Raw genomic sequence first — 26927 nt, forward strand, 5'->3', positions numbered from 1 at the left:
CAGATAATTACTTCTTGAGTTTTTTTTGTGGCTCTCTATTAACCACCACTACTACTACTACAAGTACTAGAAGAATGATAGGACAGACACACCATCATCACCACCACCGACGTCGTTGGCCTTGTCGTCGTCGTCACACTTGCCATCCTTTTGTCGGATCCACTGGCATCGGATGTCCATCAAGATGTTTGTACAGACAGTAGACAGTGACAATACCGCACAAACACATACCAAACCTGTCGATTGATTTTCTGGTCACAAAATGCAATAGAAATCTTGTGTCACTGTTTTGTTTGTAAAAATCTGATGAAACCATTGTTTGTCTCTTTTGTTTGTTGATATGGCTGTGGTCTCTCTTCTTGTTAGTACAGTATGACTGACTGTGTGGTCAACAACAAAGACTATGTATTACTACTACTATCTGTTCTTCTTCTTGTTCTTCTGGTTGTTACCCTAATGGCTGACCGACTGTTTGACCGACTGTTTGACCGACTGTTTGACCGATTGTTTGACCAATTGATTGACTGACACTAACACTAACTGTTTGTTTGAAAACTTTGAATTTATAATATCAAATCATATTTCTCGTTATCAACAATTGAATTCATTGAAAATATTTTTATTAAAAACAATTACAACCGATATTTAGAGTATTTGTGTGTAATATATGAATAAAATTTAGTTAATTATTAAAGAAATAAACAAATTATTGTTTTACATAAATTTATTTAAAACAACATTTAAAAAAAATATTTATTTCTTTTCTAATATGTTTTATTTTGTTATTATATATACAATATGAGTAAATATCAATAATCTTATAATTTAATTATGAAATAAATAAAATGAAAAATTAAGTAATTATTATAATTATATAAAATATTTTTAAAATAATAAATTATTAGTAATTTATTCCTCGACTTTGGTTATTGTTGTAGTCTTCAAGTTATTGTTGTTGTTGTTTTTAATGTTGTCTTCGCTTTCATAGCCATTGTCTTCTTCAGTATCATTGATGACATTAACCGAAATATTTCGTTGATTTTTTCCGATGTCTTTCGACTTTTTCATGGCTTCAATAGTGAGGACACCTTTCGGGTTAATATTCGATGTGATAGTAGAGTCGTCGCAATTGTCAGGCAATGCGTACCGTCGGGTAAACTCACGGGCAATCCATCCGTTATTGTCCTCTCTTTCCTCGTGTTTGCCGTGAATTGTAACAAATTTGCCATTAGTTTTGACCTCAAGCTCTTCGGGTCGGAAATGATTACAATCGAGACGAACCATAAACTTGTTGTCATTGTTAGCCATTACTTGTAATGATGTAGTGTTTGGTTTCAGGTCATCGACCGCTAAACGTTTGACTCTCTTTTTCGGAGTTACTCTTTCATTGACATCAAACCAATCATTGATGTCCACCGAAAACAAATCATCCCAACAGTCAGTGTATCGGCGTTTATACGGAACTAATAAATTGACAAACATTTCTGTCTTTTAATACAGTAATTGTTTACAAATATAGATATATAAATCAATTACTTTTAAAAAAAAGTTTTGAAATAACTGTTTTCAAAGTTATATTAATATTAAGATAAAACTTTTTAACTGCAATGCAATGCATACCTGAGCTCTCAATATATAGTATTTTGTGATTTGTTAGCGAAAGCACCGGAATGTTCGTGAAGTCTATCGGCGTTTCAATGCTTTGAATACCGCTTTGCAGTCAAATGTATGGTATGTTAGGCAAAGAAATATCGAGAACTCAGTGAAGGTTAAGCAGTGAAGTGTGCGTACAATACATACAATTAAAACGTTAACTTTTCTATACATTTCTAGAAAATTCTGGTTTCACTGCAAAACACTATATAAGTCTTGCAGTAAAAGCAATGCGAGTATCGATTGAAACAAATTTTCTGTTAAACTACAAAACTTTTAGTACACTATAAAAGCTATATAACAATAATACTTTTGATACATATCCACAACAATAATACATTGAATTTGTGATTATAATTATTGCAATTAAATAATAATGGCTTTGAATCTGTTTTTGCCGTATCGCTCGTCTGTTTTTCGCCGAAATCAACATTTGTTTGATTGGCCGCAGAGTTTGTTTGATTTGGATTTAAATGAATTGGACGACCACTGGAACCGATCAATGAGTCAATTGAATCAAATTTCTGGATCATCACAAGTGGCCAATACTGGCGATAAGTTTTCGGTAAAGTTAGACGTTAGTCATTTCAAACCCGAAGAAATTGAAGTCAAGACTATTGGCAATAGTATTCAAATTCATGGCAAACACGAAGAAAGAAGTGATAGTCACGGATGGATTGCACGAGAGTTCACCCGACGGTACGCTTTGCCCGATGGCTGCAAAGCCGAGGAAGTGATGTCGAGTCTTAAGCCGAATGGTGTGCTGACTATTGAGGCCAAGAAAGAACAGTTGCCACCAATCAGTGGTGTTGAACGTGTGGTTCCCATCGCTATCACCGAAGGAGACAAACAATAAATTTGTTTTTTTGGTTGATTTGTTTATCAATTATTCAATTGATTTAAAACTATAATTTGTTTAACTATTAATAATAATAACAAATAATAACATATACTTTATTACTTTATAATATTAAAATTAGTTTACTGATTACTAATCTGATATATTTTTTGAATTAATAATCCTCTATTATAATATAATATTAAATTTATTAATATGTAATTAATATTCTGATAAAATTAATAAAATTAACTTTTAAAAATTAATATAATTTATTAAATTAATATATTTTAATATAAACTTTTATTGTATTTTGATTTATTTACTTTTTTTGTCGTTTACTATATAAACGAAATTATTAGATGTAATTTAATCATCAGATGATTGTGTGTTCAATTAGTGGCCTATTATTGGCATATATTTATTAATATCATTTATAAGTTAAAATATTTACCGAAAGTTTCAAAATTGAAACTGAATAACAAATTTGTTTGTATTGACTGAATAAAAAACATTTCATTGATTTCTATTGTAAATAATCACTGAAAGGCAATATAATAATATTTTTAATTATAATTTATGAGTTTATATACTTTATATAACAAAACTTAGTTATAATATTGTAAATCTTGTATATAATATCTATATTTTAAATCAATGTTTATAAATATTATTACAAAAAAATTAAGTAATTATTGTTATAAATTGCATTGCATTTATTTTAATAAAATTTGTATTATAGTAAATAAAAACATTTTTTTAATATAATATTATTTATCAATATTATATRGTTTAACTGATAATTAATACATACCTGAGCTCTCAATATACTGTATTGTATGTCAAATGCATAGTATGTTTGAACAGAGAAATATCGAGAACTCAGTCAACGTTAAGCAGTGAAGTGTGCGTACAATACATACAATCAAAGTCTAGACTTTTCTATGCATTTCTAGAAAATTCTGGTTTCACTGCAAAACACTATATAAGTCTTGCAGTGAAAGCAATGCGAGTATCAATTGAAACAAGTTTTCAGTAAAACTACAAAACTTTTAGTACTCTCTAAAAGCTATATAATAACAATAATACTGTATTTATCATTGAATTTGTGATTATATTAATTGCAATTAAATAATAATGTCTTTGATATATTTGCCGTATCGTTCATCTGTTTGTCGCCGAAATCAACATTTGTTTGATTGGCCGCAGAGGTTGTTTGATTTGGATTTACATGAATTGGACGACCACTGGAACCGATCAATGAGTCAATTGAATCAAATTTCTGGATCATCACAAGTGGCCAACACCGGCGATAACTTTTCGGTAAAGTTAGACGTCAGTCATTTCAAACCCGAAGAAATTGAAGTCAAGACTATTGGCAATAGTATTCAAATTCATGGCAAACATGAAGAAAGAAGTGATAATCACGGATGGATTGCACGAGAGTTCACCCGACGGTACACTTTGCCCGATGGCTGTAAACCTGATGACGTGATATCAAGTCTTAAGCCGAATGGTGTGCTGACTATTGAGGCTAAGAAAGAACAGTTGCCACCAATCAGTGGTGTTGAACGTGTGGTTCCCATCGCTATCACCGAAGGAGACAAACAAACAGAATAAACATTTTGGTCATTGAATTGAWTTGATTTGATTTTTTCATTTATAAGTTCTTTATTTATAATTTATTATTATATTTTAGTATTTCAATATATAATACTATTATAATCATAACATTACATTATAATATTAAAATTAGTTTACTTCATGTATTACTAATCTGAATAAGATTTTTGAACTAATAAAATAAATTTAAAAACAAGTAAAAGTTTATTTAATTTTTAGAAATAAATTAATATAATTAATAGTGAATTTTTTAAAACTTAATTGAATAATAAATAAATATTTAGATAATTTTATATATTATAATCATTTTATATATTATAATCATTTTATATATTTATATTATATTTTGATTTTTACTGAAATTACATAAAGATTATTACTAGTATATATCAATTGATAAAAAAAATTAAAAAATAGTTTTAAAAAACCACACCATTTATAAAGACAAATAACGCCTATTTTTTGTTATAAAATTAGTTTTAGCAAAAAAAAGTTTGCAAAATAGGAAAAACAAAAAAAACTATAGAAATAGATAGAAATTAAAATATAATTACTATTTAATAATTAATTTTAGTAATTAAATAATAAATTCTATAAAACATTAAATTATAAAAGTTAATAAATAATTAATTTGTAATAAAAGATTACAAATAGTATCAGTGTCATATAGATATATAATAATTTTACCGTTCTCATTTTTACAAAACATCTAATTAACTACATGTTTATTACAAGTTTTATTAATCTATTAAAATCAAAATATCTAATTAAAAGAGTAGTCATTTAATCAAACACACAGTCAATACAAGTATTATAATAATGTAATTGAAATTATTTATGATTGCATTTTCTATACTCTCTATATATTTGATTTGTGTTTATTCCAGGTCATAGTGTTTACCGGTAGTATTTTATTAATATGTAAATGTRGTATAAAATAATAATAGTTATGGAATATAATTTATTATTATATTTTAGCTTAATTATCATTTATAAGTTATAGGATATAAAAAATAAATAATTAAAATTAAAATTATATAATTTATATCGATTAACTAACCAGACACTGTTTGTTGAACTTTTTTATTTTAATAATWATATATCATATTATTATTAGCAATTGAATTCATATACTAATTTATAAAAAAAAACAATTACTACCGATATTATTTGTGTGTAATTTATATATATATATATATATATATATATATATATATATATACAGTATTTGAATAAAATTATTTTTTAATTGTTATTTTATTGTTGTTATTTTTAAATATACAATGTTATATTTAATTTTTATATAATTATAATTTATAATATTAAGTTATTTTARATATAAATATTATTGTTATTTATAGTAGAAATGCTAAAAATTTTATTGAGTTACTGTATAATACAAGTATAAATATACAATAATACAATATGAATAAATTTGAAAAATCAATAATTATATAATTTAATTATGAAATAAATAAAATGAAAAATTTTTATAATTATATACAATATTTTGTGTTAACAGCTGGCGCTCAACACAACATCATAAGCGGCAGCATTGCATTATTTCAACGACTCTACCGTTTCCGCAACAGTAGTAGTCGTTTAGCTTTCACAGCGTTTAGTCGCATATTTTATATTTAATAAAATCGTTTGCTTTCATATAAAAACGTGTACTTATTTCGTATACTTAACCGAACCCGAGTTATTGGCCGCCTGATCAACGGCCACTCAACTCAATTGGCGCAGTCGACTGAGATACTTACCACGCGGATATCGAAAGTAAATCGACTTCGACGACCTACTCACCGACACTTTTGAATTCAAAAAACAACGGTTTTTTGTCGCCTTAACGGCTCTCATCGATTCAACGGTTTTTTCGTTAATAAAGCGTTTTAGAAAAACGATACGAAGACAACGATGTCTCAACAGTTACGTAGTGGCCGAACACTACCGCCGTTCAGTAACGACCTGAACGTAACGACGGGTGCGAACGGACTCAACCCGATTTCCGAAGACACGAATGAAGACTTGTCGTCAATCGCTTCAGACTTGGAAGCATTGACCCGCGATATGACTAACGACCCGACACAGGATGGGTTAGCACAACGTCTGGCAACGCTGACCAGAGCTGCACAAGTGGCCGCCGCCGCACGAAATGTGATTAACAATCGCAATACGGCATCGAGTTTATCGACTACAAGCGTACAGAGATTGGACTCCGATGCCGATACCTTAACAACAGGACCGCATAGTACCGTAAAACACGCATCGAAATTATGTGAACCATTTATAGGCGGTTCCTCCGTAACTCCTATCGACGAATGGCTCGATGGCTTCACCGCATTGACATACGCTTATAACGACTACGAGAGGCTGCTTGCGCTCGCCAAGCACTTGACCGGCGATGCCTTCAGTTGGTATTGTCGTGAAGTCGCCCGAAAACTTCCAAACCTGACCTGGGCCGAATGCCGATCTCTTATGATTGCGCGTTTTGGTCGTATGGTTGGTCACGGTCTTGTTGAAGCCTCCGACCGAAAACTCAAAGCTAATGAAAGCGTACTCACGTACTATCACGAAATGCGCCGCCTTCTGGATGAAGCGCGCGCCTCCGACGACCAACAGATAGGTCTATTAACCAAAGGTATGCCCGACTACTACAGGCCGCTGATTGCCTGTCAACGACCAACAACGCCTCAAGAATGGCTACAGATAGCGCTTCTCGTCGAAGAGACACGAAAAAGAAATAAAAGTTTTAACGTTAACGCTATCGACGATGAAGACGGCCAACCGAAACGTAATCATTGGAAAAAGCGACAGAAATGTAACAATGATAGGCCACTGACTCCATGTCCACGATGCCGACGACACGGCATAACCGAATATCACTGGATGCGCGTATGTCCGAGAACAGAACCGATAAATCCCGATCCAGTGGTAAACGCTGTCTCGCATACTGAACGATATCGAGACATACGTATAAATGACAAACCCGTAAGAGCTTTCATCGATAATGGTGCCGACATTACTATCTTATCGAAGGATGTCGCAAAACAAATGAAACTCCGACCCGACGCGCGACATAAGACCAAAGTAGGTACCATCGCCGGCGATAAGTATACACTCGGTGTCGTCAACGTTAAGATTCAAATGGACGGACACACCGAATACGTAACGATTCACGTAATGGATATCGCGTACGATGTTCTCGTTGGACTCGACATCGCAGAAATGAAGACAACTGTGCGCCTGCGAAGTCAACGACATATCTCGAATAAACCGAAAGTCGCACATATGACAGTCAAAAAAGTCGGTATTGTCACCGAAAACAATCACATAAATCGTAAAGACAATCGTAAGTATGACATACCGCCGACTCCTTGTCCTCGATGTCTTCGACACGGTTTCACCGAATATCATTGGAAACGTCAATGTCGACGACAGGAGCCGATCAAATCGCATAACAAATCGTTTGGGTGTTCCGGCAGTAGTCCGCGAATACCACAGATTGGTTTGTTCACCGTTAAGCGTGATATCACAAATCACACCGAAAAGAAACATCCACTAATACGACCACCTGTGACACCGATTGGACGTCTACCACAAGACAAACAACGACGGTTTGATGATAAACAAGACCGTAATCACCGAAACACATCACCGATTGATGTACGTGATCGCATTACCCGAAGGTCGCAAAATTCGGACAATATACGCAGTTTCGCGGCCGGGGAGTGTGTTAACAGCTGGCGCTCAACACAACATCATAAGCGGCAGCATTGCATTATTTCAACGACTCTACCGTTTCCGCAACAGTAGTAGTCGTTTAGCTTTCACAGCGTTTAGTCGCATATTTTATATTTAATAAAATCGTTTGCTTTCATATAAAAACGTGTACTTATTTCGTATACTTAACCGAACCCGAGTTATTGGCCGCCTGATCAACGGCCACTCAACTCAATTTAAAAAATATAAATTTATTCCTCGACTTTGGTTATTGTTGTAGTCTTCAAGTTATTGTTGTTTTTGTTTTTAATGTTGTCTTCGCTTTCATAGCCATTGTCTTCTTCACTATCATTGATTACATTAACCGAAATATTTCGTTGATTTTCTCCGATGTCTTTCGACTTTTTGTTGGCCTCAATAGTGAGGACACCTTTCGTGTTAATATTCGATGTGATAGTAGAGTCGTCGCAATTGTCGGGCAATGCGTAACGTCGGGTAAACTCGCGGGCAATCCATCCGTTATTGTCCTCTCTTTCCTCGTGTTTGCCGTGAATTGTAACAAATTTGCCATTAGTTTTGACCTCAAGCTCTTCRGGTCGGAAGTGATTGCAATCGAGACGAACCATAAACTTGTTGTCATTGTTGGCCATTACTTGTAATGATGTAGTGTTTGGTTTCAGGTCACCGGACGCTAAACGTTTGACTCTCTTTTTCGGAGTTACTCTTTCATTGACATCAAACCAATCATTGATGTCCACCGAAAACAAATCATCCCAACAGTCAGTATATCGGCGTTTATACGGAACTAATAAATTGACAAACATTTCTGTCTTTTAATACAATAATTGTTCACAAATATAGACATATAAATCAATTACTTTTAAAAAAGTTTTGAAATAACTGTTTTCAAAGTTATATTAATATTAAGATAAAACTTTTTAACTGCAATGCAATGCATACCTGAGCTCTCAATATATAGTATTTAGTGATTTGTTAGCGAAAGTACCGGAATGTTCGTGAAGTCTATCGGCGTTTCAATGCTTTGAATACCGCTTTGCAGTCAAAAGTATACCAAAGAAATATCGAGAACTCAGTGAAGGTTAAGCAGTGAAGTGTGCGTACAATACATACAAATAAAACGTTAACTTTTCTATTCATTTCTAGAAAATTCTGGTTTCACTGCAAAACACTATATAAGTCTTGCAGTGAAAACAATGCGAGTATCGATTGAAACAAGTTTTCAGTAAAACTACAAAACTTTTAGTACTCTCTAAAAGCTATATAATAACAATAATACTGTATTTATCATTGAATTTGTGATTATATTAATTGCAATTAAATAATAATGTCTTTGAATCTGTATTTGCCGTATCGTTCAACTGTTAGCCGWCGATATCCATCGAATTTGTTTGATTGGCCGCAGAGGTTGTTTGATTTGGATTTACATGATTTGGACGACCACTGGAACCGATCCATGAGTCAAATGAATCAAATTTCTGGATCCTCACAAGTGGCCAACACTGGCGATAAGTATTCCGTTAAGTTAGATGTCAATCATTTCAAACCCGAAGAAATTGAAGTCAAAACTATTGGCAATAGTATTCAAATTCATGGAAAACATGAAGAAAGAAGTGATAGTCACGGATGGATTGCACGAGAGTTCACCCGACGGTACGCTTTGCCCGATGGATGCAAAGCCGAGGACGTGATATCGAGTCTTAAGCCGAATGGTGTGCTGACTATTGAGGCTAAGAAAGAACAGTTGCCACCAATCAGTGGTGTTGAACGTGTGGTTCCCATCGCTATCACCGAAGGAGACAAACAATAAATTTATTATTTTTGGTCATTGAAACTAAATTTTATTCAAAATATTTGATTTATTTATTTGTTTATCAATTATTTAATTGATTCAAAACTATAATTTGTTTAACTATTATAATCATAAGCAGATATTGTATTATATTATAATATTATAATAGACTTAATTTATGTAATTAATATTGCTATTATGATAAATTTAATAAAATAAATTATTTTAAAAAACTATTRTTGTATTTTGTTTATTGAATTTWTTTTTTTTTTTTTTTGGTCTTTTACTATATAAATGAAATACTTATAAAAACTAAACTGATTGCTAGACTAAGTTAATYATCAGATGATTGTGTGTATTAACTCGTTATATACTATTTTAATATATTTATACAAGTATTTATTGATATCATTTATAAGTTAAAATATTTACTGAAAGTTTTAAAAAGTATCAAAATTGAAACCCAATTACTTATTTTGATTTGTATTGACTAAATGAAAAAACATTGCATTGATTTCTACTTTAATAATCACTGAACGACAATATAATAATGAAATAATAATTATAAACTAATAATAGTTATAATACTGTAGTAATTGTTTAAAAATTGCATTTATTATAATAGAATTTATATTTTAGTAAAAAAACTATTTTTTAATACAATATTATTTAGTTTATTAAAAAATATTTATTTTTAATTTCTTCAAGAATTTTCCTTTTGTTTCTGTTGTTGTATTTTTTAAAATATATTTAAAAACTTTATTTTCATTTATAGTTAAGTACAGTAATATTATGTCATTTAACTGATAATAAATGCATACCTGAGCTCTCAATATACTGTATTGTATGTCAAATGTATAGTATGTTTGGCAGAGAAATATCTAGAACTCAGTCAACGTTAAGCAGTGAAGTGTGCGTACAATACATACAATCAAAGTCTAGAATTTTCTATACATTTAAAGAAAATTCTGGTTTCACTGCAAAACACTATATAAGTCTTGCAGTGAAAGCAATGCGAGTATCGATTGAAACAAGTTTTCTYTAAAACTACAAAAATTTTAATACCTCTCTAAAGCTATATAACAATAATACTGTATTTAATATTGAATTTGTGATTATATTAATTGCAATTAAATAATAATGTCTTTGAATCTGTATTTGCCGTATCGTTCACCTGTTTGTCGCCGAAATCAACAATTGTTTGATTGGCCGCAGAGGTTGTTTGATTTGGATTTACATGAATTGGACGACCACTGGAACCGATCAATGAGTCAATTGAATCAAATTTCTGGATCATCACAAGTGGCCAACACTGGCGATAAGTTTTCCGTTAAGTTAGATGTCAGTCATTTCAAACCCGAAGAAATTGAAGTCAAAACTATTGGCAATAGTATTCAAATTCATGGCAAACATGAAGAAAGAAGTGATAGTCACGGATGGATTGCACGAGAGTTTACCCGACGGTACGCATTGCCCGATGGCTGTAAACCTGAGGACGTGATATCGAGTCTTAAGCCGAATGGTGTTCTGACTATTGAGGCTAAGAAAGAACAGTTGCCACCAATCAGTGGTGTTGAACGTGTGGTTCCCATCGCTATCACCGAAGGAGAGAAACAATAAATTTGTTTTTTTTAAATCATTGAAACTATATTTTATACAAAATATTTGATTTATTTATTTGTTTATCAATTATTTAATTAATTTAAAACTATAATTTGTTTAAATATTATTTAATTTCTATTTCAAAACTTTACTGTAAACTACTGTATTTATTTATAATAAAAAACTCAGTAAATTTTTATCAATAGTTTAAATTCAACAATAAGTTTATATAATAAATACATTTATGGCTCTCTTGTTGAAAGTAAATCTTTTACTCTCTATAATACAATTTTATATATATAGTTGTAAATAATTTTACAATATTTTTATACCTTAAAACTGATGTTATATTTCTATCTAATTTTTTTTAATTACTTTTCAATTGATTGAATCATTACTAACAGTACGACTATCAGTACTGTTAGTTCTGTTTTCCATTTACTTTGTTTTTTGTTTTTTCGCCGATCCCGACGTTCCCGACGCTCCCGAAGCTCCCGAAGTTCCTGGTTCTGTGTTTTTTGATACCTGTTTTTTAACTGATTCAGTCTTGTAAGTAGCTTTACTTGGTTTCATTAGTTGAACCTTACGTTCCTGTTGTTGTTCATTGGCAACGAGTAAACTGAAATTCCATACCTGTTCGAGACGATGGATAATCTGATATTTACCGAACAGTGGTGCGGGTATTGCAAACAATCGTTGGAAGCAATCCTGAATGTTTGGCAGCCAATGGGGTTCGGCTCCTAACTCACCCGCCAGACGATACCATAGACGCAGATCGCAGAGCTCACGGGAACGTTGAATGAATTCAATAAACCATTGATGGTATTGTTGAACCACTTGTTCCAATTCAAACAGACCTCTCAATTCCATAGCCATCGCGCGGTTCACAAAATACAATCTTCGCTCATTGAGTCCAACAACATCGGGAAAGTTGATTGTCATTACTTGAAATCCATTGTTCCCGCCTCGGATGGGATCCTGATAGCTGCCGGCCAGACCGTGACTGTGTACCGGATAGCGGCTTCGTCCTCCTCGTCGCTCGAGAAGCAATGAGTCCCAACCGGGAACCTCTGATAAATAGTAATCCTGTTGAGTAACGTCGGCAAACGCTGTCGAACGGATTATAAACCTTAATTCATTTTGTGTACCGGTATATAAAACACACAATACAATGAATTCCGGTTGATTTGTTAGACGGATCATCTGATTGACCACTTGACCCATCGCTAGGTTTGGTATTGGCAATGATGTCTGTTGACTGGCCATCTCGTTGAAAGTCTGTTCCCAGTTTCGGGTAAACAGTTGACTAGCGTTTACTCTTTCGATGTACTCATTGATTCTGTCCATCACTTGTTGGACATTCTGAATGTCGATTTCCGGTGCCTGATTGACATCTTCGGGAAGAAGCGGTTGCCTGAATGGATCTAAAGGATTATTTATCGGCAAATAATCCATGGCTTCTCTTTGAACGATTGAAATCTTGTAGATTATGTCTGATTGAACAGCTCTACCAATTTGTACTATAAATTGATTTCCMAATCTATAGACACGTCGTCTGAAACTATTGACATCTTCATCGTTGACATCGTTGCCATCACACCATTGGTATAAACGAAAAGCCAATATTGCTATTCTATGGGCACACAAAACAAACCTATAGATCAATGACTTTTGATTGCCATGACTTACACATTGGTTGCGTAGTTCTACAGCTGTCGGCTCGTCTATGATATACAAATACTGATCGTTTTCATTGATCTCCAACTGAGACTGTGGTCCACTGAATCTGTGTATACCATACGAAAATTGAGGAAAATAGTGACAATGTTGTGTTACTGCTATCTCAATCGGATACCACTGTCGWTCACCGTTATTGTCGTAATCGACAGGTCGRGGACGGACTCTGCAATTGTTGCCTAATCGGACGCTTTTGTTTCCGTTAAAATCAATGATATTTATTGGATAACTATTTCCAGCGATTGCCAAACGTTGCTGCCCTGCTTGTCCCATATTGATCCATTGATTTCCCTGACCATCGACATCATGTTCCCGTACGCCTACTACCGGTTCAGTGAGAATAGGAGTAATCTCATGCAAAATGGCTATAATTTGTTSTTGGTTTGGCAGTACATCCACTTGTTGTTGTTGTTGATGATGTGGTTCAGCCATTGTTTTCCCAAATGATTTGCTTGTGGTCTATGAATGTAATGGTTAGATGTTTGTGATAACTCTTGTAGTATTTTTTTTGTCTTCTAATTGGTGTTCATTTTACATAAACTTTTGCTTAACTTTTAATTTTTTTCAAAAAATTATAACTCTTTTCATTTAAAAAAAATATTTTATTAATTATTTGGAACAAATGTAGATTATAGACTGCCAGTAGAAAATTATTTGCCCCAAATCCATCCCCACCCACTTCCTAACCTCACACTCACTCCCAAACTAACCGTAACTAAATAATAATTAAGTAATAAAACTAACTAACATTTTATATATGTATAACTGTATAAAAACAATACTTTTTTTTGCTGGCTATCTATAATATAAATTTAAGCCATAAATAGTCATCYAATTAATGTCATACATAATGTTGGTATCAGAACAGCCAGATTAGGCAACAATTTGCAGAATCCGCGGCCGACCTGTCGATTACGATAATAACGGTCGACGACAGTGGCATCCGTTTGATGGCACTTACGWTGACTTTAATATTTATGCGCTTTTCTCATATAAGGTATACACAGATTCACTGGACAATAGGTTCAGCTGGAGATCAATCATCAAAACAGTCAGTATCTGTATATCATAGACGATCAATGTGTAAGTCATGGCAATTAAAAAGTCATTGATCTATAGGTTTGTTTTGTGTGCCCATAGAATAGCAATATTGGCTTTTCGTTTGGCAACCAGATATCCGGTACACTTTCACTGTATGGCCGGTAAATATTTTCCATAGACTACTGAAATAAAACAGAAAATTATTTTTKAAAAAATTGGCTGTTTTTTGAAAATAATAATTAATAAATATATAAATTTAAATATAAAAGACTAATTGTTTTTTTTAAATCAAAAACAATTCTAAATTTTAGAATTTTTTGAGAAAATTAAAAAAGTTAAACAATAGATTATAAGAAGTGAACACAAAATAGAAGACAAAAAAAACTACAAGAGTTATCACAAACACCAGACAATTACATTCATTGACCACAAGAATATCATTTTGAGAATACAATGGCTGAACCACATCAACAGCAGCAACAACAACAACMAGAAGTGGCGATTATGCCAAACGAACAACAGATTACAACCATTTGGAATGCGATTACACCTATTCTTACTGAACCAGTAGTMGGYGTACGGGAACATGCGGCCGATGGTCAGGGAAATCCATGGATCAATATGGAACAAGTAGGGCAACAACGGTTAGCAATTGCCGGAACTAGTTATCCAGTAAATATCATTGATTGGAACGGCAGAAGAAGCGTCCTATTAGGCGATGACTACAGAGTCGGCGTCCGACAAGTCGATTACGACAATAACGGTCAACAACAGTGGTATCCGGTTGAGTGCTGGTACCCACAAATTAGTTATATAGCAATGTTCTCATACGGCATACATAGGTTTAGTGGACCACAGGCACAGATAGAGATCACTGARGAAGGTCTGTATCTGTCAGCCATAGACGAGCCGACAGCAGTAGAGCTACGCAACCAATGTGTAAGCCGTGATAACCAAAAGTCATTGGTCTACAGATTGGTCTGGTCTGCCCATAAAATCGCAATATTGGCTTTCCGTTTGTTTCAATGGTGTAATGGCAACGATGTCAACGATGAAACTGCCAACAATTTCAGACGACATATTGCAAGGGAAGTGGGGTTATCACGGGTCTATTTTATATGTGAACACTCTATGAGTGTTCATTAACCCGTGATGTAAACCCTACTATTACTTAAAGATTAAGCCCTTACGTTGCCCTGCACGTACCAGCATTATTAACTGTAACGGTATGTGGCTTAAGGAGCGAGCGGATCTCCTATCACTGGTTGTGTACAAAGCTATGTGTTGTCTTGTGTAGTATTTAGTCGACCGACTGTTTTAGTTTATGCTGTTCCTTGCATAAACTATCCGTATAATACTACCGTACGGATATCCAATTGATTGGTACACAATCTCAAGTCTAGTTTTAAGGTCTGTTTGGTAAACATGTTTTCCTTGATATCTCCATAACCACTTGTCCTACTGGTCTCCAACATGTACCATTGTCATCAGTACATAAAACCCGATTTCCAGTTATCGATGACCTTGACCTTGTATAGGTGACCTTGACCTTGGACGTGTGACCTTGACCTTGGACGTGTGACCTTGACCTTGGACGAGTGACCTTGACCTTGAACGAGTGACCTTGACCTTGGACATGTGACCTTGACCTCTGACCTCTGACCTCTGACCTCTGACCTCTGACCTCTGACCTCTGACCTCTGACCTCTGACCTCTGACCTCTGACCTCTGACCTTCGACCTCTGACCTTGGTCAGTGGACCAGGTGGTCAGTGTAACGGTTGACCAATGTGTCTTGTGACTTATTACTATATCTGAGTTAACCTATCATAGCGCTTACTTTTGCATAGCCTATAATAGGTTACTCAATGATAAGGTTTACTCAACGTCATCACGTGTCAACACTAGTCTTTGGTCGGACCAGTCAGATCCTACCGTGTAGCGGACACAGTACCGGAGTTCCCTTCTATATAGTATTCGCTTACGTAATAAGTGGACGACTCCCATCGACGCGGCGTTCGATTGCTATCCTTTATGTTAACTGTATCCTATAGGACTGTTGAGCCTGTAGGACCAATGGGCCTGTAGTGAAGCCATATGTGATCCATAATACCATCCATGACGTAATCCATGGTGTACTTCCATGACTCAATCGATAATGTTATCCATGATGTAATCTTTCTTGCGGTCAGCTTTCATCAGTATAACATCGATAGTGTAATCCATGACGCAATCCAAGACCACCAGCCGCGACGAGTAAGTAATACACCCAAAGTAATATGCAAATACTTTTATTTCATCTTATAAACAGTTATACATTGTAGTACTCCCAGAGAACTCCGAAGAGATCTCCGAAGAGAACTGAGAACTGATCTCAGAAGAGAACCCATTTTGGTGTCTGAGAGACACCTCTATTTATACTAAAGTGTACGTGAGAAATAATCAGGTCGTATTGAGTCAGCTTTAATCCCTGGGCGTAAACTATTCATTTTTCTGTATAACATTTCAATACATTATTTTAACTGTGAAATACAGAGTAAAAATAAAATAAAACTTTGCTTAAAAGTAGGAGTTTACTACTCACTGTTCTGTATAACATTTCAATGCATTATTTTAACAGTGAAATACTAAATAAAAATAAAATAAAACTTTGCTTAAAAGTAGGTGTTTACTATTTACTTTTCTGTATAACACTTAAATGCATTTTTAAAAGTGAATTCTAGATTTTAGTATTAAGCAAACCTTGGTTTGCAAATATAATTATTTAAATAAAAATAAAACTAAGCGTTGTGTTAAATTCACTTTAGTAAATTTAAACACAAACAAAAATCATTTTTGTATTGAAATAATTATAGCCTTAAAACACCAATCAGTATAGCATTGAAATGGCAGTGACTACCTATAACACTTCCGCCCCTTCAAGTCTGCATCTGTCCTCAGATGCGTAATTAGGTAATTACGTCTGGTTTATAACTATACCTCATGTACACATTAGTTTACAAATAATTTTTATAAACTTATTATAAAAACCCATTAACTAAAAAAAATCATGCATTATAAAAATAAATTTAGAATATCTAAATTCTAACTTGTATTATAATTAATTTTTATCGATGTCCGTATGATCGTCAACGTTCTTTATTTCTTCATAATCTTATTTTTAGTTGATCAACATCAAAAACATTATCAACAAATGTAATATTCGATTTCTTCTAATCATCTTCAGCTTCTTATCGGTTTATCCATTTCATAATAAACTAACTATATTCAATGTGTATACCAATGTACACTAAAACTTCTTGTTGTTGAAACTGTTTTTGGATTCTTTAAATTATGCTTCAATCAGTCTATAAAAGTGGACTACGTTGATTAATTAGTGGTCTTCGTATCGACATTCATAATAAATCGACTATATTCGGTATTGGATACCAATTTCTTTAAATTGCTAATTTGTCTTAGACTAATTTTGCAGTTATCTTCAAGTCTTCGATTATAACGTATTCACCTTTTTATTTTTCAAAAATTATAACTGTAAAATCTTTATCCAATTTTATGAATTTAATAAATTTTCAAATATCCATTAACATATATTCTTGGATTATTAAACTTCATTTTAGTTGCTTTAAATGGTTTAGCCAAATAACAGAAATCATCTGTAATACGATTTTGAATTAAGCGTTGGCTTCTTGTGCTTGATTCTTGACCCATATCTGCCAAGGATGTCGTTTGGTTGACCATTATTATTTATTATTATTTCTTAATAACATTTTTTAATTAACAACTAATGTTAACAATTATCTCTTTATCTCTAACTTTAAATTTAATTATTAATAATCTAAATTTAATTTTTACTAAACACGTTATAGTTTTAACAAATCAAATAGTTTAAAGTTGTGTACGATTATACATTTTACTAGGCCTAGAAATGTATTAATGTACTGACTTCTCTAACAAATGATTCCTATAACAAATTCATTTTCATAACATTTTTAACTTATCTTATATAACTTAGAATTCTAAATAGTGATCACTTGTTATATTCTCATTATATCTCATTGAATTGCCTCTATCGGCGTTCTATTCATCTTAATGTTCTGTAATTGCATTGCAAAGCACGTCGAGTGACATAATTAATTATTTTTCTTATTTATCATCATCATGGTTTCTATGTCATGTGAAATCTATATCTCATTGAATTGCCTCTATCGGCGATCTATTCTTCTTAATGTTTTGCTATTCCATTTTAAGTCTCGTCGATCGACACAATTATATTCATAATTGTCATCTTCAAGTTGTCAATGTTAAATTAAATTTAAGTCTCATTGAATTGCCTCTATCGGCGATCTATTCTTCTCAATATTCTGTAATTGCATAGAAAACACGTCGATCGACACAATTAAATTATTTTCTTAATTGTCATTTTCAGGGTGTTTAAATTTGCCGCTTCTTAATCATGTATAGGCCTACAAATTGGTTCCATAATAGGTACTAAGACCTGACTTTAAGGATTGTGTAGAGACACCAAATCTACTCCTTATATAAAACATCGCGATGTCAGCGCTATAACGGGATTTATCATCGTTAAACGCATTCATTATTTTCCTTGAACCAATTTTCTTCCATCCTCCAAGTCGTAGTACCAAAAGCAAATACACGCGGACTTTATTAAAATACGTTTTTTGGTACTAGTCTTCACATCCATATATCGATAAAAATTGCAAAACCCAATTTAAAATATTTTCAGCAATTATATGGTGTTGTATACAAATGGAGGAACTAAGATTTCTTATGAAATCTCCAATGAAGTATCTGACCAACTGTATTATCGTTATGGCGCCATATCACGTCAGAACTTCATCAACAAACCATTTTACTATACTAGGTTTGCACACTTCATCACTGTCTTCATTTTTTTTTAATTTTGTCAATCATTAAAATCTTCTGTTTTGAAATTCCATTTCGGAGGGACGGCCCAATATATCAGCTCCGATTATTTCAAATAATAAGTGGTATCCATCAGCTGCAGCATTTCTTCATTTAACTGACATGACTCAGTTATTTAATAACTTATGATTGACTACACAGTGAGTTCAAAACTTTTTAATTTTCCATGTCATAAAATCCTAATTGAGTTCCGGAATACTCATTGTCATGTTAATCTTTTAGGATTTGTCTTTTAAAATCTCTTAATAATCATGATTATCTTCTTCTATTAAATCTCGTCTGATGAAGCTTCTTTTATTTCTCTTTTGAATCCCATTCATTGTATTTTGAATGTTTTTTCGTGTTTTGATCCCAAAGAAATGTAATACCTTTCTTTGTTAATGATGTAAAATGTTTAGCTTTTTTCTTTAATGTTAGTTTTTCTTCACGTATCTTACTATCTAATATGTCAGCAGATATTCATTATGGTTTTTATGTGTGCCAAAATCTGTTAAGACGTCTGAACCATTTCGATATGCCAGTAACCCCAAGTCACATCAAGTGTTTTAAAATAACGAGCGCCTTAAGGCGGTCTAACACTTCAGTGATTCGTCATCCGCAATTTGTCATCTATAGCAATATCGTTGTCTTCTATAATTTATGCTTAATTGTTCTCCACCGTCTTTCTTTGATACCATAATAACCAGGAAAGCACTGGCTATTCTTAATTTTACGTCCTTTGCCTCCTCTCGAATCATTTTTACAATCACGTCGTATTCATTTTAATGTCGGCGGTAAGGACTGAGTCAAATTGCGAAACCGTAATAATCTTGTGCTTAACAACTAGAATTCTTCAAATGTCTGTGTCGTGCTGTGTGAAAACACGTCTATGTTTACATAATGCGAGCGGTAACGTTACGACTGCTGAAGTTTACAGTTAAACCAAGTCGTATACCAACATCAAGTCCAAATAAGAGCAGGTCCAAATTAACTAGTACGTGAAATGTAGTTTTCGTTGATATACCAGTAGATGGCTTCGTAGCATTCGTGTCTACATTTACTATTCTCATGACAAGTTGTATGGTATCGTTATCGTCAGCCATTATTAAAATAATTACTTATGTTTTAACGTAGTGTGGTTGTTAGGTGTTGGCTTCATCTTGATGCTCATGCGTTTAAATGAGCATTGAGTACATAAAATTGTTTATCAGTTCAGTATAATGTGTTGAATATAAGCAGTGATACATGTATACACAGCGCTATCGGCCACTACAATAGAGTTCTATAGTTTATGATTACTTTGCTTTGTATTTTGGGAGTGCAATAGAACTATGCCTCACGTCCCATAGACTAGCGTTTTGTCATAAACTATGTGTCCGATAACATACGTGAATGTATAACCGATATACTAAATGTATAGCTATACTGATTTAACCAAATTATGTAAACGGTTTAAAAATTACCAATGTGCTTTAATCAGTATATTCGATCCACGACGAAAGGTTGAAGTTCAGTGTATGTATATACCAGCTACGCCCAAAGCCATATGGCTCGGACTCAGCGCCAGTCTGGTTATGTTAATCTCTTTTATTCAAATTCTTTAGTACTGTCACCAAATGCGAGTGACTTTTGGTTTATACGTCTAGTAATTACGTATTATTCGGATAATTGGTTAGTTCATTTCAGTAGTTTGTATAACATATCGGTGAATCCATCAATTTGTATTTTGTGGAAATTTGCATCCTCCACTGCTTCCACCAAATGTAAGCAACATTAGGTTAAAACGTATTTTGTTTCTTTTAGGATTTCGTATCCTCCAACGATGTAACCAAGTGTAAGGAACATGTGGTTAAGCGTGTTGTGTTTTTTTTGTGGAATATCGCATCCTCCACTGCTGCCACCAAATGTAAGGCACATTTGGTTTTTTCAATTTTAGTTTATTTGTGAAATTTCGTATCCTCCACTGTTTTCACCAAATGTAAAGGACATTTGGTATATGCATATTGTTTCTTTTGGGTATTCGAAATCCTCCAACGCTGCCACCAAATGTAGGGGACATTTGATTTCATCGCTTAGTGATTCTCTTTACTATTTATTAAGCTTTTTTTCTGTCTTAAAACGGTGTTTCAATTTCCAAATGTGCATTAATCAGTGCATTCGACACATTACAGTTTGTAAGTTTAGTATATGTATAACCAGCTACGCCCAAAGCCATATGGCTCGGACTCAGCGCCAGTCGGGTTAAGTTGATCTCATCATTAACTTGAATTTAAGTTTTACAAGTTACATTATTATTAGTTTCATACGTTTTGAAAATAAATAGTAGTCATTATATTCGAAACGATGAACCAGTCTTTAGATGCTTTTAATTTGTGTAACTTCAAATTCTCCAATTGTGTCATCAAACGCAGCGTATTTTTTTCGCTGCTGCACCAAATGTAAGGAACATTTGGTTTATACGTCTTTAGTTTCGTATCTTTCAACGTTGCCAACAAATGTAAGTCATTTGGTTTATTTTTGTGGTGATTCGCATCCACCATCGCTGCCACCAAATGCAAGGGAAGTGGGGTTATCACGGGTCTATTTTATATGTGAACACTCTATGAGTGTTCATTAACCCGTGATGTAAACCCTACTATTACTTAAAGATTAAGCCCTTACGTTGCCCTGCACGTACCAGCATTATTAACTGTAACGGTATGTGGCTTAAGGAGCGAGCGGATCTCCTATCACTGGTTGTGTACAAAGCTATGTGTTGTCTTGTGTAGTATTTAGTCGACCGACTGTTTTAGTTTATGCTGTTCCTTGCATAAACTATCCGTATAATACTACCGTACGGATATCCAATTGATTGGTACACAATCTCAAGTCTAGTTTTAAGGTCTGTTTGGTAAACATGTTTTCCTTGATATCTCCATAACCACTTGTCCTACTGGTCTCCAACATGTACCATTGTCATCAGTACATAAAACCCGATTTCCAGTTATCGATGACCTTGACCTTGTATAGGTGACCTTGACCTTGGACGTGTGACCTTGACCTTGGACGTGTGACCTTGACCTTGGACGAGTGACCTTGACCTTGAACGAGTGACCTTGACCTTGGACATGTGACCTTGACCTCTGACCTCTGACCTCTGACCTCTGACCTCTGACCTCTGACCTCTGACCTCTGACCTCTGACCTCTGACCTTCGACCTCTGACCTTGGTCAGTGGACCAGGTGGTCAGTGTAATGGTTGACCAATGTGTCTTGTGACTTATTACTATATCTGAGTTAACCTATCATAGCGCTTACTTTTGCATAGCCTATAATAGGTTACTCAATGATAAGGTTTACTCAACGTCATCACGTGTCAACACTAGTCTTTGGTCGGACCAGTCAGATCCTACCGTGTAGCGGACACAGTACCGGAGTTCCCTTCTATATAGTATTCGCTTACGTAATAAGTGGACGACTCCCATCGACGCGGCGTTCGATTGCTATCCTTTATGTTAACTGTATCMTATAGGACTGTTGRGCCTGTAGGACCAATGGGCCTGTAGTGAAGCCATATGTGATCCATAATACCATCCATGACGTAATCCATGGTGTACTTCCATGACTCAATCGATAATGTTATCCATGATGTAATCTTTCTTGCGGTCAGCTTTCATCAGTATAACATCGATAGTGTAATCCATGACGCAATCCAAGACCACCAGCCGCGACGAGTAAGTAATACACCCAAAGTAATATGCAAATACTTTTATTTCATCTTATAAACAGTTATACATTGTAGTACTCCCAGAGAACTCCGAAGAGATCTCCGAAGAGAACTGAGAACTGATCTCAGAAGAGAACCCATTTTGGTGTCTGAGAGACACCTCTATTTATACTAAAGTGTACGTGAGAAATAATCAGGTCGTATTGAGTCAGCTTTAATCCCTGGGCGTAAACTATTCATTTTTCTGTATAACATTTCAATACATTATTTTAACTGTGAAATACAGAGTAAAAATAAAATAAAACTTTGCTTAAAAGTAGGAGTTTACTACTCACTGTTCTGTATAACATTTCAATGCATTATTTTAACAGTGAAATACTAAATAAAAATAAAATAAAACTTTGCTTAAAAGTAGGTGTTTACTATTTACTTTTCTGTATAACACTTAAATGCATTTTTAAAAGTGAATTCTAGATTTTAGTATTAAGCAAACCTTGGTTTGCAAATATAATTATTTAAATAAAAATAAAACTAAGCGTTGTGTTAAATTCACTTTAGTAAATTTAAACACAAACAAAAATCATTTTTGTATTGAAATAATTATAGCCTTAAAACACCAATCAGTATAGCATTGAAATGGCAGTGACTACCTATAACAATATCTATAGATTTGGAAATCAATTTATGGTACAAATTGGTAGAGCTATGAGATCAGACAAAATCTACAAGATTTCTATCGTTTACAGAGAAGACATGAATTATTTGCCGCTTAATAATCCATTGGATCCATTCAGGCAACCACTTCTTCCAGAAGATGTCGAACAGACACCAGATATTGACATTCAGAATGTCCAACAATTGATGAACAGAATCAATGAGTATATCGATAGAGTAAACGCTAGTCAACTGTTTACCGCGCGATGGCTATGGAATTGAGAGGTCTATTTGAATTGGATCAAGTGATTGGACAATACCATCAATGGTTCAATGAATTCATTCAACGTTCCCGTGAGCTCTGCGATCTGCGCCTATGGTATCGTCTGGCCGGTCATTTAGGAGCCGAACCACAGTTGCTGCCAAACATTCAGCTCTGCGCCCAACGATTGTTTGCAATACCCGCACCACTGTTCGGTAAATATCAGATTATCCATCGTCTCGAACAGGTATGGAATTTCGGTTTACTCGTTCCCAATGAACAACAACAGGAACAGAAAGTTCAACTAATGACTACACATATCAGGATTTATTCGGCAGAAAAACATAAAAAGAGAGTATATATAAAAACAGGTTCGGAAKKCACAGGACGGGCGGGAAAATCGAAAAAACTAAAAAATTARTAATTGTAAAACACAAGTAAAACAGTGCAATCAAAAGTCATTGATCTATACTTTTTTTTTGCTGACTGTCTATAATATAAGTTACATTTAAGCCAATTATTTTTTTCAATAAAACTGTTTTTTTGTATCATTTGAATTAACCTATTGTTTAACTTTTTATTTTTTTCAAAAAGTATATTTTGCTAAAGAATTTTTGTTTTACTTATAATCTAGACTTAAGCATAATTTTATATTTTCAAATTTGTTTAAAAGTCTATTTTATTATAACTTATGACAGTTTATTAATTAATTAAAAATACTCTAAATATTATACAATATTTTAATAACAGGTTTAATACTCTGTATWATACAGTATTTTCACGAATTCCTGAAAGGAATACGTATATGCATTCTATAAGTCTKTCTGTCGGTCTGTCTGTCCCACGAGGACATAGGTTCGAATCCACGTTCAGCTWCACAATTTTTTGTGTTTTTATAATTTTTTTTTATTTTTTAAGTTTATTTTTCAGGAAARTAAACAAAATGGTGTCCAATAATTAATAAAAAAAAATTTGAATTTTTTTTTATTTTAAAAAATTTTTTTTTAAGTTTATTTTTTTAGGAACATAGAGAAAATAGTGTAAAAAACCTTACGTTCCTATTGTTGTTCATTGGGAACGAGTAAACTGAAATTCCATACCTGTTCGAGACGATGGATAATCTGATAATTTCCGAACAGTKGWGCGGGTATTGCAAACAATCGTTGGAAGCAATCCTGAATGTTTGGCARCCAATGGGGTTCGGYTCCTAAATGACCCGCCAGTCGATACCATAGGCGCAGATCGCAGAGCTTTTACGGGAACGTTGARTGAATTCATTGAACCATTGATGGTATTGTTGAACCACTTGTTCCAATTCAAACAGACCWMTCAATTCCATAGCCATCGCGCGGTTCACAAAATATAATCTTTGCTCATTGAGTCACAACTATGTCTGGAAAGTTGATTGTCATTACTTGATAATCCATTGTTACCGGAATGGATGGGATCGTCGTAATAGCTGCCGGCGCCAGACCGTGACTGTGTATCTCATCCACGGTCACAATACTTTAGATAAGTTTAGATATGTATATGTAAATTGTTAGAAAATGGTAATTTCTATATATATATATATTTTTTTTAAAAATATCATAAGTGAAAAAATATGCCAATTGAACTTTTCTAGAAATGTTTTATGATATTTTATAGTAAATTTTTTTGAAAATAATTAAATAGCTTATAAACTATAAGTTATATAATATTATATACATTTTTTAAAAAAAAAAATTACTATACATTTTCATTATAAAATTATCAATAATTGTTTTAATGAATGTATTAATTAATCTCATAGTAAATCGCAATAGTCTATGATATAGTGTAGCATTGAATTACTGTATAAACAAATATATAGTAAACACATATACAGTATATGAATACTGTTTGCGAGTATTGAGTAGAATATTGGAGAACATGTTATGCATTGATATGTTGTGAGAGAGTGTGTAATGCAATGGAATATTCCACTCATTACTCGATTCGCAATACAATACATATATAAAGCAATTAAGTTATAGACTATTATTAACAGTAATAGCAGTCAAACTATAATTTGAAATAAGTTTTCAAATAAAACTTTTTTAATAAAGTTATCAATAAATTGTTTCATATATATTGTCTCATAACTAATATTGTGATTATAATTATTGCTTTAAAATAATGGCTTTGGATATGTTTTTTCCGTATCGTTCAGCTGTTAGACGACGATATCCATCGGATTTGTTTGATTGGCCGCAGAGTATGTTTGGACAACACTTTGGTCTCGATTGTCGTGATTTTGACCGATCATTGAGTCAATTGAATCAACTCTCGGGATATGTAGCCAACACTGGCGACAAGTTTTCCGTGAAGTTAGACGTCAGTCATTTCAAACCCGAAGAAATTGAAGTCAAAACTATTGGCAATTATATTGAAATTCATGGCAAACACGAAGAAAGAAGTGATAGTCACGGATGGATTGCACGAGAGTTTACCAGACGTTATGTTTTGCCCGATGGATGCAAAGCCGAGGACGTGATGTCGAGTCTTAAGCCGAATGGTGTGCTGACTATTGARRCTAAGAAAGAACAGTTGCCACCAATCAGTGGTGTTGAACGTGTGGTTCCCATCGCTATCACCGAAGGAGAGAAACAGAATAAACAGTTTGGTTATTGAATTGAWTTGATTTTTTGATTTATACTTTCTTTACTTTAATTATAACTATTATAGTTATCTAAGTCTATATATATATTTTGTTATAATTACCATTATTATAGTTAAAATTCTAGTTATGATTTACAGTTATAATTGCAAAATAAAACTACAATAGTTTATTTAGATGATAAATATAATTTTGAAAATAATATMTGTTTATKTGAATGTTATATGATAATRTATTTAAATAAAAGTATTTKTGYCTATAAACAGCTTTAAGTATATTTTTAARTAAATAAAACTAAAATAAACTTATTAAAGATACTTTAATTTTTTWAAYTAAATAAAATAAATATAACATAATTAATAATAACTTAACAAAAAAGTAATGATTTATTAATTGCAAGTAAAGTACAAACACWAAATACATGACTAAATAATAATATTTTGCAATCAAAATACATGACAAACATAAATAGACTGTACATATTAGACACCGATTAGATACCGKTATACAAGTATCCAATCATTTGACCCGTTGTTTTTTAGTTACGCCATAATCATCGGGTAATTGTAAACCAAACGCTAGAATAATTCGTTTACGTTCAGCCAAATTGACGCCAACATTGAGCCAACCGTTCACTGGTGTTGTATTGATAAACGGCAAAAACTTTGTCCGCCAATTGCCAGAGAAAGCAAAAAGCGGATGTCCAACGACCGGTTGCC

At 33.3% G+C, this 26927-nt stretch overlaps 7 protein-coding genes across 7 annotated transcripts; 5 read left to right on the plus strand and 2 right to left on the minus strand.

The window, feature by feature from the left end:
- Positions 1-909: 909 nt before the first annotated feature.
- LOC128964908 (alpha-crystallin A chain-like) lies at positions 910-1703 on the minus strand. Its single transcript, XM_054311564.1, has 2 exons — positions 1621-1703; positions 910-1488 (listed from the first exon to the last, which is right to left on the minus strand). Exon 2 carries the CDS (start codon positions 1480-1482, stop codon positions 910-912), a length of 573 nt encoding a protein of 190 aa, XP_054167539.1. The 5' UTR covers positions 1483-1488; positions 1621-1703.
- A 190-nt stretch (positions 1704-1893) lies between these two features.
- Positions 1894-2555, plus strand: LOC128964230 (heat shock protein beta-1-like). Its single transcript, XM_054310799.1, has one exon. It carries the CDS (start codon positions 2030-2032, stop codon positions 2507-2509), a length of 480 nt encoding a protein of 159 aa, XP_054166774.1. The 5' UTR covers positions 1894-2029; the 3' UTR covers positions 2510-2555.
- A 939-nt stretch (positions 2556-3494) lies between these two features.
- LOC128964909 (alpha-crystallin B chain-like) lies at positions 3495-4111 on the plus strand. The gene has a single exon (XM_054311565.1). The coding sequence runs from the start codon at positions 3629-3631 to the stop codon at positions 4109-4111; it is 483 nt and encodes a 160-aa protein (XP_054167540.1). The 5' UTR covers positions 3495-3628.
- A 3977-nt stretch (positions 4112-8088) lies between these two features.
- LOC128964910 (alpha-crystallin A chain-like) lies at positions 8089-8661 on the minus strand. The gene has a single exon (XM_054311566.1). It carries the CDS (start codon positions 8659-8661, stop codon positions 8089-8091), a length of 573 nt encoding a protein of 190 aa, XP_054167541.1.
- Positions 8662-9063: 402 nt separating this feature from the next.
- On the plus strand, positions 9064-9665 carry LOC128964911 (alpha-crystallin A chain-like). Its single transcript, XM_054311567.1, has one exon. The coding sequence runs from the start codon at positions 9183-9185 to the stop codon at positions 9663-9665; it is 483 nt and encodes a 160-aa protein (XP_054167542.1). The 5' UTR covers positions 9064-9182.
- Positions 9666-10645: 980 nt separating this feature from the next.
- LOC128964912 (alpha-crystallin B chain-like) lies at positions 10646-11267 on the plus strand. The gene has a single exon (XM_054311568.1). The coding sequence runs from the start codon at positions 10788-10790 to the stop codon at positions 11265-11267; it is 480 nt and encodes a 159-aa protein (XP_054167543.1). The 5' UTR covers positions 10646-10787.
- Positions 11268-25663: 14396 nt separating this feature from the next.
- On the plus strand, positions 25664-26222 carry LOC128964913 (alpha-crystallin B chain-like). Its single transcript, XM_054311569.1, has one exon. It carries the CDS (start codon positions 25728-25730, stop codon positions 26220-26222), a length of 495 nt encoding a protein of 164 aa, XP_054167544.1. The 5' UTR covers positions 25664-25727.
- The last annotated feature ends 705 nt before the right edge of the window (positions 26223-26927 follow it).

This window comes from Oppia nitens, unplaced genomic scaffold (assembly GCF_028296485.1).
Source record: "Oppia nitens isolate AA-2021 unplaced genomic scaffold, nextdenovo-longstitch-racon4-pilon3 scaffold15_pilon_pilon_pilon, whole genome shotgun sequence".
Classification (NCBI taxonomy): Eukaryota; Metazoa; Arthropoda; class Arachnida; order Sarcoptiformes; family Oppiidae; genus Oppia; species Oppia nitens.